This window comes from Chaetodon trifascialis, chromosome 3, assembly GCF_039877785.1.
Source record: "Chaetodon trifascialis isolate fChaTrf1 chromosome 3, fChaTrf1.hap1, whole genome shotgun sequence".
In the NCBI taxonomy this organism is placed as follows: Eukaryota; Metazoa; Chordata; class Actinopteri; order Chaetodontiformes; family Chaetodontidae; genus Chaetodon; species Chaetodon trifascialis.
This window is the reverse complement of record NC_092058.1, coordinates 14,686,391-14,699,386: the sequence shown is the minus strand read 5'-3', so window position 1 is coordinate 14,699,386 and position 12,996 is coordinate 14,686,391. Positions and strand designations below refer to the sequence as shown.

Below are 12,996 nucleotides of genomic sequence, written 5' to 3'. Positions count from 1 at the left end.
GTTTTGGTTCCCTCTAACTGCTCTCATAATGTTGTTTTTGGCTGCAGCAGGCAGCTGTTTTCAGTAATAAAGCTCTAAAAACCCTCTGCACACTACCTGCTGAGGACCAAGTGACAGACAGATGCAGTTTGTGACTAGCTGGTGAACAGCGATATTCTCCTCAGGAGCTGGTAGAATATTGGATTTAAATTCGTCAGGTGGACAGAAACAGGGCTCCAGATGAATGATAATGTTGCTCTGTAACTGCTGGATGTGTAAATAAACAACTAAAATACACAATTGAAATCCACTGAGGCAGCTAACCTTGCAGCAGACCTGGGCTCCAGTTCTGGTTAAATGCTGATATGAGTTATAAATGACCGTCGCTTGAAGAAATGTGATTTTGTATTTGATTTTTTTTTTTTTTTCTGATAAGATGAAGGATGAAATGTTCCTTTGTGGGAAAATTCTCTGCCTTTTCAAGATAAATAAACTACTTAAAACTATCTTGGATCAGCTGGAACCTACATCATCATAAAGCTGAAAACAGGCTGTTCTTATGAGAAAGCTGACTTTTTAGAGATCCGTGGTTCTCACAGAACAGCAATGCTACAAACATATGATGATCTGTGATAGAAAATAATGCATTGCTGTTGATATTAAACATTTTTAGTTTTCATTTCATAGTGCCCTGAGGATCGTTAAATTCCTCACCTCTGGAGCCACATGTATAGTCTCCTCCACCGAACTGCCTCTGCTGTTGTTGCTCTTAACACTCATAACACAGCAGGTGTTTTATTTATCGCGGCTCATTAGTTGCTCTATTTTGGCAGCAGAGCAAGAAATTCCAAATGCATCAAGTGATCCTGCCCGTCACCGCAGGGTTTAAAAGCTATTTATGTACTTATATAATAATGATGTATCAAATTGTATGTTTTTCTTTGCTTTGGAAATATGCTCTCACAGAATTATGAAGATGAGTCAACAAAGCTGATTAGGGAGCGTCACTAATGTTTCTTTGCTTACTCGCAACCTCAGCGATGGATGCACCTGTTGTCTAAGCTTCTTTTCTATTCCTTGTGTCGTTCTGTGAAAGTTGCAGAAAATGAGAAAATGAACTGGAGCTAACAGTGGCAATAACACAAGTGGAAATATTCTTTTTTGCAAAGACGGGCTACCAAAGAGATGCTTTTTCCAACGAGCCGATATGAGTTTCCTTATTAATAGTGTTGTTTGCAGGGTGTAAGCACATTTTTTTTACATCTTGAAACTATATTTGTTTATCTTGATAATAATCCTCTCATTTTCAGACCTGATGATGTCTTTTTTAATGTGTTAATATGCTTTGTTAATCCATGCACAGGCGACAGCTATTGTTATTGTTGCAACATCAGTGCCTACCTCTTTGAAATACACACACACAGACATGCACACAGTCATGTTTCTATCACTTATGGGGACGTTACATAGACTTACATTCATTCAGTGGAGATTTAGCCTTACCATAACCACTCCTTGCCTAACCCTAACCCTAACACAGCTTTTATCCCCAATTGTGCCTCTGGCCTCAAGTCTGCAATGTGTCCCTAAAAGTAGCTATGTCCTACCCACACAAACACACATGCATATCTTTTTCATTTGTTTGCGTGGTGTGACAGTCAGCCTGTGATGTCTATCCACAGGATAATGCACTGGGCCCGGCGTATCGAGCAGGAGATTGACAGAGTCTTTCAGCACATCACTGGAGCTCAGCAGTTGAAAGGGGTGAGTGTGTTGCTTCTTTTTATAGTACACAGGTCTTACTCATCATACTGCTGCATAAACTCAATCAGAAATGCACCAGCCAGAGAGGTCAGTGTGCAGAAGAGCTGTAAATCCATTAAGTTTAAAAGCCAAAGCTAAGTAGGTGCATGAAGCAAGATGGCAATTATAGTCTGCCTTTTAAAAACTTCTTTGTTTCTTTTTGCATGATTTTTTTTTTTTGGAACTTCTTGCAGAGCAATGGACAGTCAACAACACAATGTTTTTGTTTTCCCTGGACAAACTGTCTCTAGTAGCTTTCTATTCCTCATTTTCCAGCATGTATGCTTTGTTTTTTAGACGCCGTAGCCAAATTCTGCTGGCACTTTGTGTTGTTGTTTGCAATAATTAATCAATCTTGCACACACTGTGCGAGGTGACTGAACGCACGCCTACTGAAGTTGGATTTAGAATATCTAGTATTATGTTTCATGAAGTCATGAGCTTAATAACACCTACATTCATGAATGCTAATTCAAATCTTTCATAAGATGGTCATGTAATACCTGTGTTATTTTTCTTTAGTGGAGCAATTCACTTTGATGAATTGTTGCATTACTTTGTTTTCGAGCACATGACATGTTTCATCAGTCAGTCAGCTGCATTTTGATGTATTTTTACACAAGATTTTTACATCACTTGCATTAAGGTATTTGGATTCATGGCTCTGTACAGTAAGCTGGTACATAAACTGTCTGTGAACCTGGTTTCATTATAAAACATAAATGGGCTGGATGTTGAACACTTTTTTCAAAGGGACTATATCGTCTGTAAAAAGGGAAAATCACTGAGCTTTGTGGATTATCCAGACTAACCAAGATATTGTTAAGACATTTCTTTACTTTACAATGTCCTTGCTCTGTCTGTGGCTCTCAGCTCCAAGTCCATTAGTTCCTACTGAAGATGTAGATCTTTAAAGGATAAATAAATTGCAGAGCTGGGCACTCACACTTTTTTTTTTTTTTCTAACAAAGGTTACTCAGGCAGGAGTGAATAGTGCATTTTTGGCACTGTTTTCAACCGCAGGTTTGTGTGCTAATGTAGCTACTGTTCACAGACTGTATATAAACTACAGTGCCAATTTTCATTGTAATGAAACAACATGTCATCCAGTGCAACAGTGTGGCTCATTTAAGTGTTTATAGTAGTTTATGGTCGACTGTGGAGCACTATGGCACAGAGGGATGCACTATAGTACATCTAAACTGAGTATCACCAGACTTGTCCTTTAAATGTAACTTTTCAATGGTGTGAGCAGCACAAAAAAAGTCCTTTTGCCTCCATTGTATTAGAGGCATCTGAGAAGGACAGCTCAAAAGCTGGGCACATTAAAGTGAAAAAAAAAACCCAAAAAAAACCAAAAACCTTTTATGCCTCCGTGGCCAGAGGCGTTATGTTTTAGGGTTGACTGCCGTAGGAACGTCCGTCCATCCCGTTCTCGTGAACCTGATATCTCTGGAAGCCCTTCAGGGAATATCTCATAATAATAATGAATAATAATTCAGAACAAACATTCACTTGGACTCAAGGATGAACTGATTAGATTTTGGTGGTCAAAGGCCACAAAAAACATCTTTGATCATAAATCAAGGATTCATGCACCTTTTAGGACAAAATTTCACACAAATGTCTCATAGGATAAACTGATGAATTGATGACATTTTTATATCCAAAAGGATTAATAAAGATTAATAAAGGAAATGATCTACATATTGATCAATATTGAAGTTTGTAACAGAACTAAGATGTATCTCTTTGTGGAAGAAATTGAAAAGATGCAACCACTGGGAGCACGCACTGGAAAATGGGATTGTAGACTGCTCCGATCATTGCACTGCATGTAAATGTCAGATTTTCCATTTTCACCTGATTTCTCACAGTGATCTGTTTTCACCATTTATCTGTTGTGTCCCATAAGTCATGAAGGTAATTTCACATCGCCGCTGTAACAGGTGGCTGGGAATAAGGGGTTGTCCCTGAAAAGATAAATGCCAAGAAACAGGACCAGAGATCATCTGTAGGGGGCAAAAGAGCCCCGCTCTGTGAAGATGTGTGGGGGCGTTCCCTCGGCAGAGAGCAGCGGCACGTGTCCTCTCTGTTTGTGTCACAGCAGAGCAGATGGTCAGCCCGCAGCCTGCAGTAATGCCTTGATATGAGACTCATTCGTTCATTCAATCCTCATTAATCCCTCCATGGTCCTGAAACGCTCTGATCTGTTGAGAAAATGCTCTGCTCAGGCCGGAAACCTCAGTGCAATCTTCTCTTGTCAAGGAAACAAGTGTAATTTAAATGGAACGTCATTTTCTATTCCTCAGCCAATAAAAAGCCACGGTTTTCCACTTGCATTTAATTTGGATGGTCTCTGTGATACAGCCCCGCTCTCCTTCAGGCTTGTTCACCACTAAAACGGCTTGCCTTCAGGACTGTTTTTGATGGTGCAGTTTACATTTTTTTTAATTTTAAAGAAAGCTCACGTGATTATCAAGCAGCTGAGAAAAATCTTTAATGCTAGACCTTATGAAAACGATTCATCTTAGTTTAGTGTGTTAACATTTGGAAATCAGCACTAAGCACAAAGGACAGCTGTGGCTGTTGGGAACAGCATTCGTTTTTGAAGGTATTTGGTCATAAACTAAAATAGAATTTTGACCTGATGATGGCGCTAAAGGAAAAATCAGGGAGTCATCAAAGTACTTTAGCATCTTGGGGGGAAAATCAAGATGTGTACCAAGTTTTATGGCAGTCCATCCAATTATTGTCGAGACATTTCACTCAAAACCACACGTCAGCCAGTGAGAGGAAAAGTCAGGGGATCACTGAAGACAGCACGTTTTATCTTCTGTCATTTCACGGCACTCCAGCAAGTAGCTGTTGAGATATTTCAGCGGATAAGTACCTTTTGACCTGTTGGTAGTGCCAGATGAAAAGTCCAGGGATCACTGAAGTCTGTGTGGTTTGTCCTCTGGGATCATGAATCTTTGCACCAAATTTAATGTCAGTCCATCTGATACAGTAGCTGCTGATCTTCCAGTCTGGACCAGATAGACGAACAGGTCCCATTTCTCGGACCTGCCTCATTCTTGTGCAAAGTAATTTATTTTGTTAAAGGCTGGTTTGGTCGGGGTTTTATCTGCATCCTTTCTGTTGCCAGTGCTACATTTAAATTCTGAATATATTCCACACAGGACCTAGTTCTTCTCAGACAGCACACAGTTTACAGAAACACCCCGTTCATTGCTGCATGTTCCCATCTGTGCAGCTTGGGCCAATAAAGCATCTGGTCAGTACAAAACTTGAGGGATGTCTTGAAGCTCATTTCGTCAAGTCCATTTATAGCGAGAGGGTTGCCATACAGTATGCAGGTCTGAGAATGTATTCATCCAGGTCACTGCCTGACTTGTTTTCATCTTCCTTCTGACATCTTTCCTCATGAGGCAGAGAGTCTGATAGCATAAAACCCACCAGACCATGAGCTCAGGGCAGGATACTGTGCATATTGTGTCCTCTGCATATCTGATGATGATGAACCTTTTGAACTCCCAGTCACTGTGTTTTCTGTGTGTAATAATATACAGCTGGAGACAATGTTTGTGTAGTTAGCCATTTCAGTCAAACTAAAGGATGCAATAAAAGGTGTGATTCATTTTTGGAGAGGTCTTGAAAGTGTGTTCCTGCCAACAAAAGCAATGAAAGTTGCTCTTTGTGCTCCTGCTCTTGAATAGGCGTAGGGGAACTGGGAGCAATTCATGCCAAATGTACCAAATATTCCCTACAATTGTGTTTATTTGGACTTGATTCTGACAAAAATGCCATTTTCCTGTGCTGGCTTTGTGCCTGACGGAATATATAATCACATCAGTTTTACCAGAAACCAACAAAGATAATCAGGTGACTGTAAAAAGTTATTAATTAAAAAGTTTGTACTTTAATTCTTAAACATAAGATTGCAGTGAGTGAACAAAAACCAGTGTGTTTTGACATGTCACTGTAAGTTGTGTGTTATTACTCGTGCAGTTCGATCTTTGTCTTGTGGTGATTTATTTCTCAGGACCACTGCAAACATTTTCCTGCAGTTGTAAAGTTGTTTGTTCTAAGTTTGAAAGCAGTAACTCAAATATTTGTGTCATTCCCAGACGTCTCCCAGTGACCCATAAAGATCTCTGATGTATGAAATCATAAGGAATACTTTGGAGGATGTTGAAAGGCCACATTTCAGGTCCTCTGAAGTTTGCTGTTGTGTGTTTCCAATGTGAGGTCTAATTTAACTCCAGGTTCTCTGGAGAAGAGCATTACGAGTGGAATCTGGGTGAATTTGGTCTGTTCAGTTTGTAATAAGCTTCAGACACAAGTCAGAATGTGATGAAAAGGGCAAACGGTCATTTTACGTTTTCAGAGTGGATCACACAGAGGACTGTGACTGTGGCTCAGCTGCATACACTGAAATAGATTGAGTCTTGTGTCGTCAATAGACTATAAGATTCCTGTAAGATGAAGTGGATCAGTCAGAACGCCACATGGTGTCTTTGTCATTTTGGTATGAAATTCTAGTTATGATTATTCAGTGAAGACTTCTTTCAAAGGCAACAGACATTGTGTGTGAGTAGATGGCATGAAAGGATCCATATTTAGATTTGGGATCAAGTCATCTTTTTTCCGCCGTGTGTCTTCCGTATTTAAAAGGAAAAAGGATTTGCTTGTAATTCATGAGACATTCCAACTTCTCTGCATCTGTTTCCTTAAATGTTTGACATGAAAATGATTATTTTCAAATATCAAACAACAGCACAGACGATACTGCCCACACCAATCAGCTGTGCTAATGGTGAACACAGATTTATGTTTAGTCAGCACAGACAATATGCCGAAGGTTGCAAATTGTCAATAGCCAGACGTTAGGTCAGCAGAGACAGACTTAATATAATGACTGTGCAGCTGTTACTGCTCGGAAGTTTTTAACTTTGTCCATTAAAAATGTACAGATATACAATGAAGAGAGACGACGGTTTAGCCTGGTGAAGAATCAGCCTCGGAAGATTGTGGAGAAGGTGGCCTCAGATATAGAGAAGCTCCTAGCAAAGAAGCGCAAAGCACTGGATGTGAGTATGAAGAATAATATGAAACACGTGATTGATAGCTCTGACTGTTTTATATGCTACTTATTTCTTCTTTTGTACTCAACCTTAAATGTTTGGTTTTTTTTTGAGCAGGTGAAGTGATCTTACTCAGAACAACACTGTGGTTTTAAATTCTAAAGTCAAGAAAATGTAATTTAATGTTTAAGTTTGCATTTAATATAATCCCATGCAATGATAATATTCTGACTATATAGCATATAATACATTTTGTTGTTATTATTATTATAGGGTTTGCAAATTAGATCCTAAAAAATCAGACACGGACAGAAAGGTATTTGACAGACTGGATTCCTCCCGATTCTGTCTGAACACCTCTCCTGTGCACAGTGTGTGTGAGGCCAGGTCTGCCTCGGAGGAACCGGCGTCTTCCACGGCGTTCTTCCCCCTTGTTCAGAGAAATCAGACATGTCATCATTGCACTTGCTCCTCTAACGTGAGTGTTCCTCTGTTTTCAGAGGTTAGCCAGTGAGGCAGAGCGGCTCCAGCGAGAGCACCTGTGGCAGGATGGGATCAAGGTAAAATCTTAAATAACATGGTATTTTCAGTAAAGTAATGCATTCGTACTTTCTGATCTGAGTGACTAATAGTACATGTGCTGTAGTCAGCATTATTGAGAGCATCTGATGTACAGCACAATTTCTGCATCTGATCAATATTATTGACTCCCCTTTTATTGCATTGTGTCATGTATGCAAATCCCCAAATATACAGTACATCTTTTTCTATATGATAAAGCCTGGACAGTGTGTTGCCACGTTCATTGCATCTGTCATTGCAGTCTTTAGTTGTTGACTGGGCTCGTCTGTGGCACTATTTTGACTCTCAGGCACAAACAAAGCATTGGCGCAAACACAATTTTTATGCAGTTTTCCTTGGGTGCAAGTCTATCTTTATTGTGTCAAGAGGATTATTACAGTGAGTTTTCCATTTTGGTACTTCCATATTATAATATTTTGAGATCACATGGTAGGTTTAACAACAAATTCACACAATTCACAAGTGAGGCATCATCATTCTTATCTCTGGAGTCCTGCACTGGTCCAGTTTGCAAACCTGTACCCGCTCCTCACTGGCGGAGCTCATGAACTGCTGTCTTACTTGCAGTTATCTCTAAATGAATTCTGGTTCGGACTGACCCTTTAATTTAAGGCCTGACCTGACCCATAATTAAATATAGGCTCAGAGCTGCTGCTGGGCAGAGGAAGCAATAGCTCGGGGTGCAGAATTCTGTCAGGGCGCACAGCGTCAAGAGGTTATGAATAAATGATAAAAATAAGCACAAATCTGCACTCAGAGTGCAGATTGCAGAGGCAGAAACACCCTCCAGCTTTCAGTGGATTATGCTCACTTGTTTTTCCTTCTGCTCAGAGCCGACTCCATGAAGATCACACTCACCCCTTTCAAAAATCCTGCTTACTCTACTCACAGCTGGCACAGCGTGGATACCTTCATTAATAATTTAAACCATTTGATGAGATACCAATGAGAATCGTCTTTCCTAACACTAACTAGAAAAATGATATTTTGCAAGTAGACTCATTTATGCTTATTGGACTTAAAATACACAAATGAGGCTTTTCAGATGTGCAGAGGAGGAGCAGCACCACAGAGTTTAAATCATTTACTAATTAGCCCGTATTAATTGTTTGCACAGCTACGATCAGCTGTGCCAGAATTACAGCAGCTACACCAATAAACATCAGCTGCCTGTTTATTCTGCTATTTACAGCATATTTGGGTCGAGGTGTAATAATGTTTGGGTCTATGTCATGTTTTCCTACAATGAGACGAGCTCTCTTTCTCTCTCCGTTTCACCTGTTGCTGTGTTGATGAGAGGAGCTCATGTGATTGGTCACAACACCACCTGCTGATTCAGTATCCCTCCTTCAATAATGTATTCAGCCTCCCCTCCACGTTGCCTCCGGCCCACAGGATCTGCTGGTCACGTCCGTTTGTGCCCTGTAGATTTTGCTTGCGTTTGCATCTGCACTCTATTTCAGGAGAGTGGAGCCCTTAGGAAAATACCAGCGGAGGTTTTTTTGTAGCAGCGTGTCTTTCACGTCTTCAGTGGATTTGAACTTAAGGTGGCAGAGAAAAAATTCGATCAAAGTTTAATTTTGTATAAAATGTTCAAGCTTATTCACAACAATAGCGGCTACAGTTTGTTTTTGTATAAGTAGTACTATAGTAGTTATTCATCAAGTTTAGATACGCAACAGGCTGACAACAATATTGTTTTTGCATGCTCAATAATTTATTAAGGATTTTTCTATTTAAATATTATATTTCAGAAGGTCAGAAGAATAAAGATGAACTATTTCCTCGCATAGCGGAGATGTTACGCAGTCAAATTTAACCACTGATGTAAATTCAGACCAGATGGGCATGTCTCTGAGCGCTGTGACTCTAAATGGGACGACCTGAGAGAGAGAGAACATTTACACCAGTCAGCCGAGCAGACCCCTCAGCGCTCAGCTGGGTGAAACAGACGACTGACTGAGTGCACTCAGCCGTGCGCTTCTATTGAGTCCTACACACATTGGCATTCCACTTTTCCACTTGGTCTGCTTCATTTGCCCAACAAAATGAGATGGGGTTAACCTCATCCTCTCACATGGCCTCTTGCGTCCTTCCCCGAAGCACCGAATCCCTCTGTCGCTTTAAAAGACACTGGCAGTTTTGCATGATTTAGTCCATTCATTGAAAGTGATGCAGACTTTCCAACAGTGTCATCTTCTTTCTAAAGCATGCCATGAAAGCATCGTAGGAAAATCAATCTAAAGGAGTTGCAAACATTCAAAAACGACTCAACGAAGTATGAATTCTGAGCTGAGGATCCAGGATCCCTGCAAAACAACTGATAGCTGTCATATGCTAGCGTTGGTCACGATAAACTGAATCTAAGTTTGTCTCAGTGATTTTTTTTTTTTTTTTTTAAATATAGACAACATAACTTAATGGTTTAAGGAATTACTTTGAGCACCCTGTTAGCTTAGCTTAGCATAAAGACTAGAAACAGGGGGAAGCAGCTAGCCTGGCTCTGTTCGACTTAACACAATCTGCCTCTTAGGACTGCTAAAGCTCACTGATTAACATGTTATATCTCCCGAAATTCACAGCACCTGGCCAAGAAGTAGTCACACCCACCAGATTTTGTTACTTTTGGACAGAGCCAGCTTAAAGACTGTATTCAGGCCTTATGCTAAGCTAAGATAACCAGTTCATGGCTGTAGCTGAACAAATGTTCTAACTTTCCGCAGGTGCATTTCCCCAAAAAAGTCAAACTGTTGCTTTATGGACCAAAATATAATCAGACCAGAATCAGCAGAATTTGGGTTTCTTTTAATTGAACTGAGAATCATTTCATTTTCTCATAGAATCAATCAGTGCATTATTGATCATATGTATTACCAGAGGACTGAAACACCGCTGACAGACTGAGATGTAAAGAAGCAGAGCTCACACAAGAAGTTAACGTGAAGGGAGAGCAATATCACTTGTTTGGACGGACTGATAGAGAAGCTGATGATGGCTGGATGTTATTAGAGCTGCACCCCTCTGAGGAGCGGAGATCTGTATGACTAACAGCAAGAAGACAAGCAGCAGACAGACTTGTCATATTTAGCTGAATTGAAATATAGGCTAAGGTCTCTTTGGAGAAAAGATTCGGTAATCAGAACAGACCAAAAATAGAAACAAGCCAACTGCCGACGAGATGCCGCGCTTATTCTGAAGTATGTTAGAACTCTTACAAACTAAGACTAACAGATGGCGATGCTCTAGCCATGCCTGACAGCCTGTCTACTGATTCATAATGTCACAGTACTGAGCCGATAACAATAGCAAACATTTGGTGCTTACAGCTCCACCAATGCAAGGATTTGTTCCTTCTCACCGTGCTTTTCTCACTTTCGATGAGCATTTGTCTGTATAGTTGCCATAGAGATAAAACGATCCCACCGTTCATGTCACATTTACACCGTTTAGTCTATCTCGCTGTCAGTCAACACGTTGATCTGCCTCGCTCTAGTGACAAAATCAGCCAATCTTTGAGTGTTATGGTGATCGGAGCAGCATGTGTCTGATGCACCTGAAATAGAGGGAAGTGGCTGCAAAGAGTTTGTTCTCACTAAATGATGCTGTTGTACTGTATTTGTAAATAGTTTTAGTTATCCTCAAAGAAAAGATGCATTACTTAAGCTAATAAGAGACTTTGGGAGGCAGACATATGACAGAAGGTTAATCAATCATGAAGATTAGTTATGATTAATCAACACAAGCTTGTTTCTACCCTAATTAATTACCGTCCTGGTGTCTGCTGACCTGTGTGCATACAGTATGTCTACTCGTCCTCATGTTGTTACACGCTTTTCAACACTGCAGCCTCTTCATATCTGCATCTGTCTTCCTCTAGGAGCTGGACATGGCTTATTATGACTCAAAGGCAGAGCTGGATTATGTGAGTAAGGCCCAAATGAACTGTTTGTCTGCTTTGTTTATGTTTACTGAGGCCATTCGACAGATGGAAGATCACTTGATGTGCTGTAAATCAAAAGTGTCTGAAAGTAGAAGTAAAAAAGGTGCCGCAGTGAAAAGATGCATTCTCGTGTTCTCACAGTATTCCATGGATGGAGAAGGAGAGGTGGAGAATCCTTCGCACATCAAGCTGGAGTTTGTGTATGATCCGAACTTCAAAAACAACGTCAACTATTCCTACACCGCTGTTCAGATTCCCACAGATATTTACAAAGGAGGCAAGTGAAGTTCCTGTTATATTATCCATCGCGCAGCAGCGTGGAAAGATATGACATGTCTGTGATTTAAGTTACTTTCCATATTTGAAAGATCATATGTAAGATATATCTTCTTCTCTCTTCCCCCATCAGCTCCAGTCATTCTCAATGAGTTGAACTGGACGCAGGCATTGGAGAAAGTGTTCATGGAGAACAGTCAGGAGGATCCGTCGTTGCTGTGGCAAGCGTTTGGGAGTGCGACGGGTGTCACTCGCTACTACCCAGGTAGGTCTTAACAACCCCTCCTGTGCTTCCTACAGTGATGCTGAATACAATGGCGTCATTTTAAATGGATCTAACTCAAGCATTGATAAACGGTATGAGTGAATCATCTTTTCATTTTTGCAGCCACACCATGGAAAGCCCCTGATAAAATTGACTTGTACGATGTCAGGAGGAGGCCCTGGTACGGTATCTTTTATCTTGACAAGTTGCTCTTGTCACAGGTGCAGCAGACATACAGGGCTGAAGTGTTGCATCCTCTCTTTTCCACAGGTACATCCAGGGAGCCTCATCCCCCAAAGATATGGTCATTCTGGTTGATGTGTAAGTAATTAATTCATTTCAAAAAGTTTCTTTCTACTGCTGCTCTGTGAATTAAAGAAACATACAAAACTTTCACTTTCCGTGCTGTTTTAAATATTACCTGCTGAAATCCATGTGTGAAGTCTTCCTCAGCCGTTGATGGTGATATTTCACATAAATGAGCAGCTTCTTCGTGTGTCAGGTCCTATAGGTCAGCAAAAATAGGGAAAGAGCAAAGACTAAAATTGTATTGTCATGGAAAACAGTGCACCTGCAACTGACTCTGCACCAAAACCAGCTGAGAGTGCAGCTCTTATCGAGTGTAACAGCCTAAAGGTTGAGTTAGAGATGATTCAGGCATGACATCAGATTCTGATTGGCTTGAGCAAGATGTTTTATAGTCTATAGTGTGTTCATTGACTATAAGGCTACAGCCAGCAGCTGGTTAGCTTAGCTTAAAACAAAGTCTAGGATCAGGGAGAAACAGCTAGCAAGAAATTGACCAGCACAGAGGCCCCAAAACACAGCAAATTGTCGATTTTACAGTTAAACATTGGTGGTGGTGTCCAGTCTATATGCTAAGCTAAGCTAACAAGCTGCTGGCTATAGTTGTATATTTAACTGATGGACATAAGAGTGGTGTTGATCTTTTCATCTGACCTCCCATCAGAAAGCAATTTATCATAATACCCAAACTGTTCAACTACATTACACACGATCAGATCAAGTTTATTTTTCCTCTTTTTATGGGGCATCAGGTAGTA

The 12,996-nt window shown here is 40.5% G+C and overlaps 1 protein-coding gene across 2 annotated transcripts in view; it reads left to right on the top strand.

The window, feature by feature from the left end:
* The window catches only part of cacna2d2b (calcium channel, voltage-dependent, alpha 2/delta subunit 2b), a 40,006-nt gene that overhangs the window by 9,418 nt on the left and 17,592 nt on the right, over positions 1-12,996 (top strand). For both annotated transcript variants that reach the window (XR_011602067.1, XM_070959776.1), the window contains exons 2-9: positions 1,662-1,743; positions 6,759-6,875; positions 7,370-7,429; positions 11,329-11,373; positions 11,533-11,668; positions 11,801-11,932; positions 12,056-12,113; positions 12,203-12,253. Coding sequence is in view for 1 of the 2 variants with exons in the window: in XM_070959776.1 (XP_070815877.1) it covers positions 1,662-1,743; positions 6,759-6,875; positions 7,370-7,429; positions 11,329-11,373; positions 11,533-11,668; positions 11,801-11,932; positions 12,056-12,113; positions 12,203-12,253 (681 nt within the window). In the remaining variant the exon portion in view is untranslated. The remainder of the gene's footprint in view (positions 1-1,661; positions 1,744-6,758; positions 6,876-7,369; positions 7,430-11,328; positions 11,374-11,532; positions 11,669-11,800; positions 11,933-12,055; positions 12,114-12,202; positions 12,254-12,996) is intronic.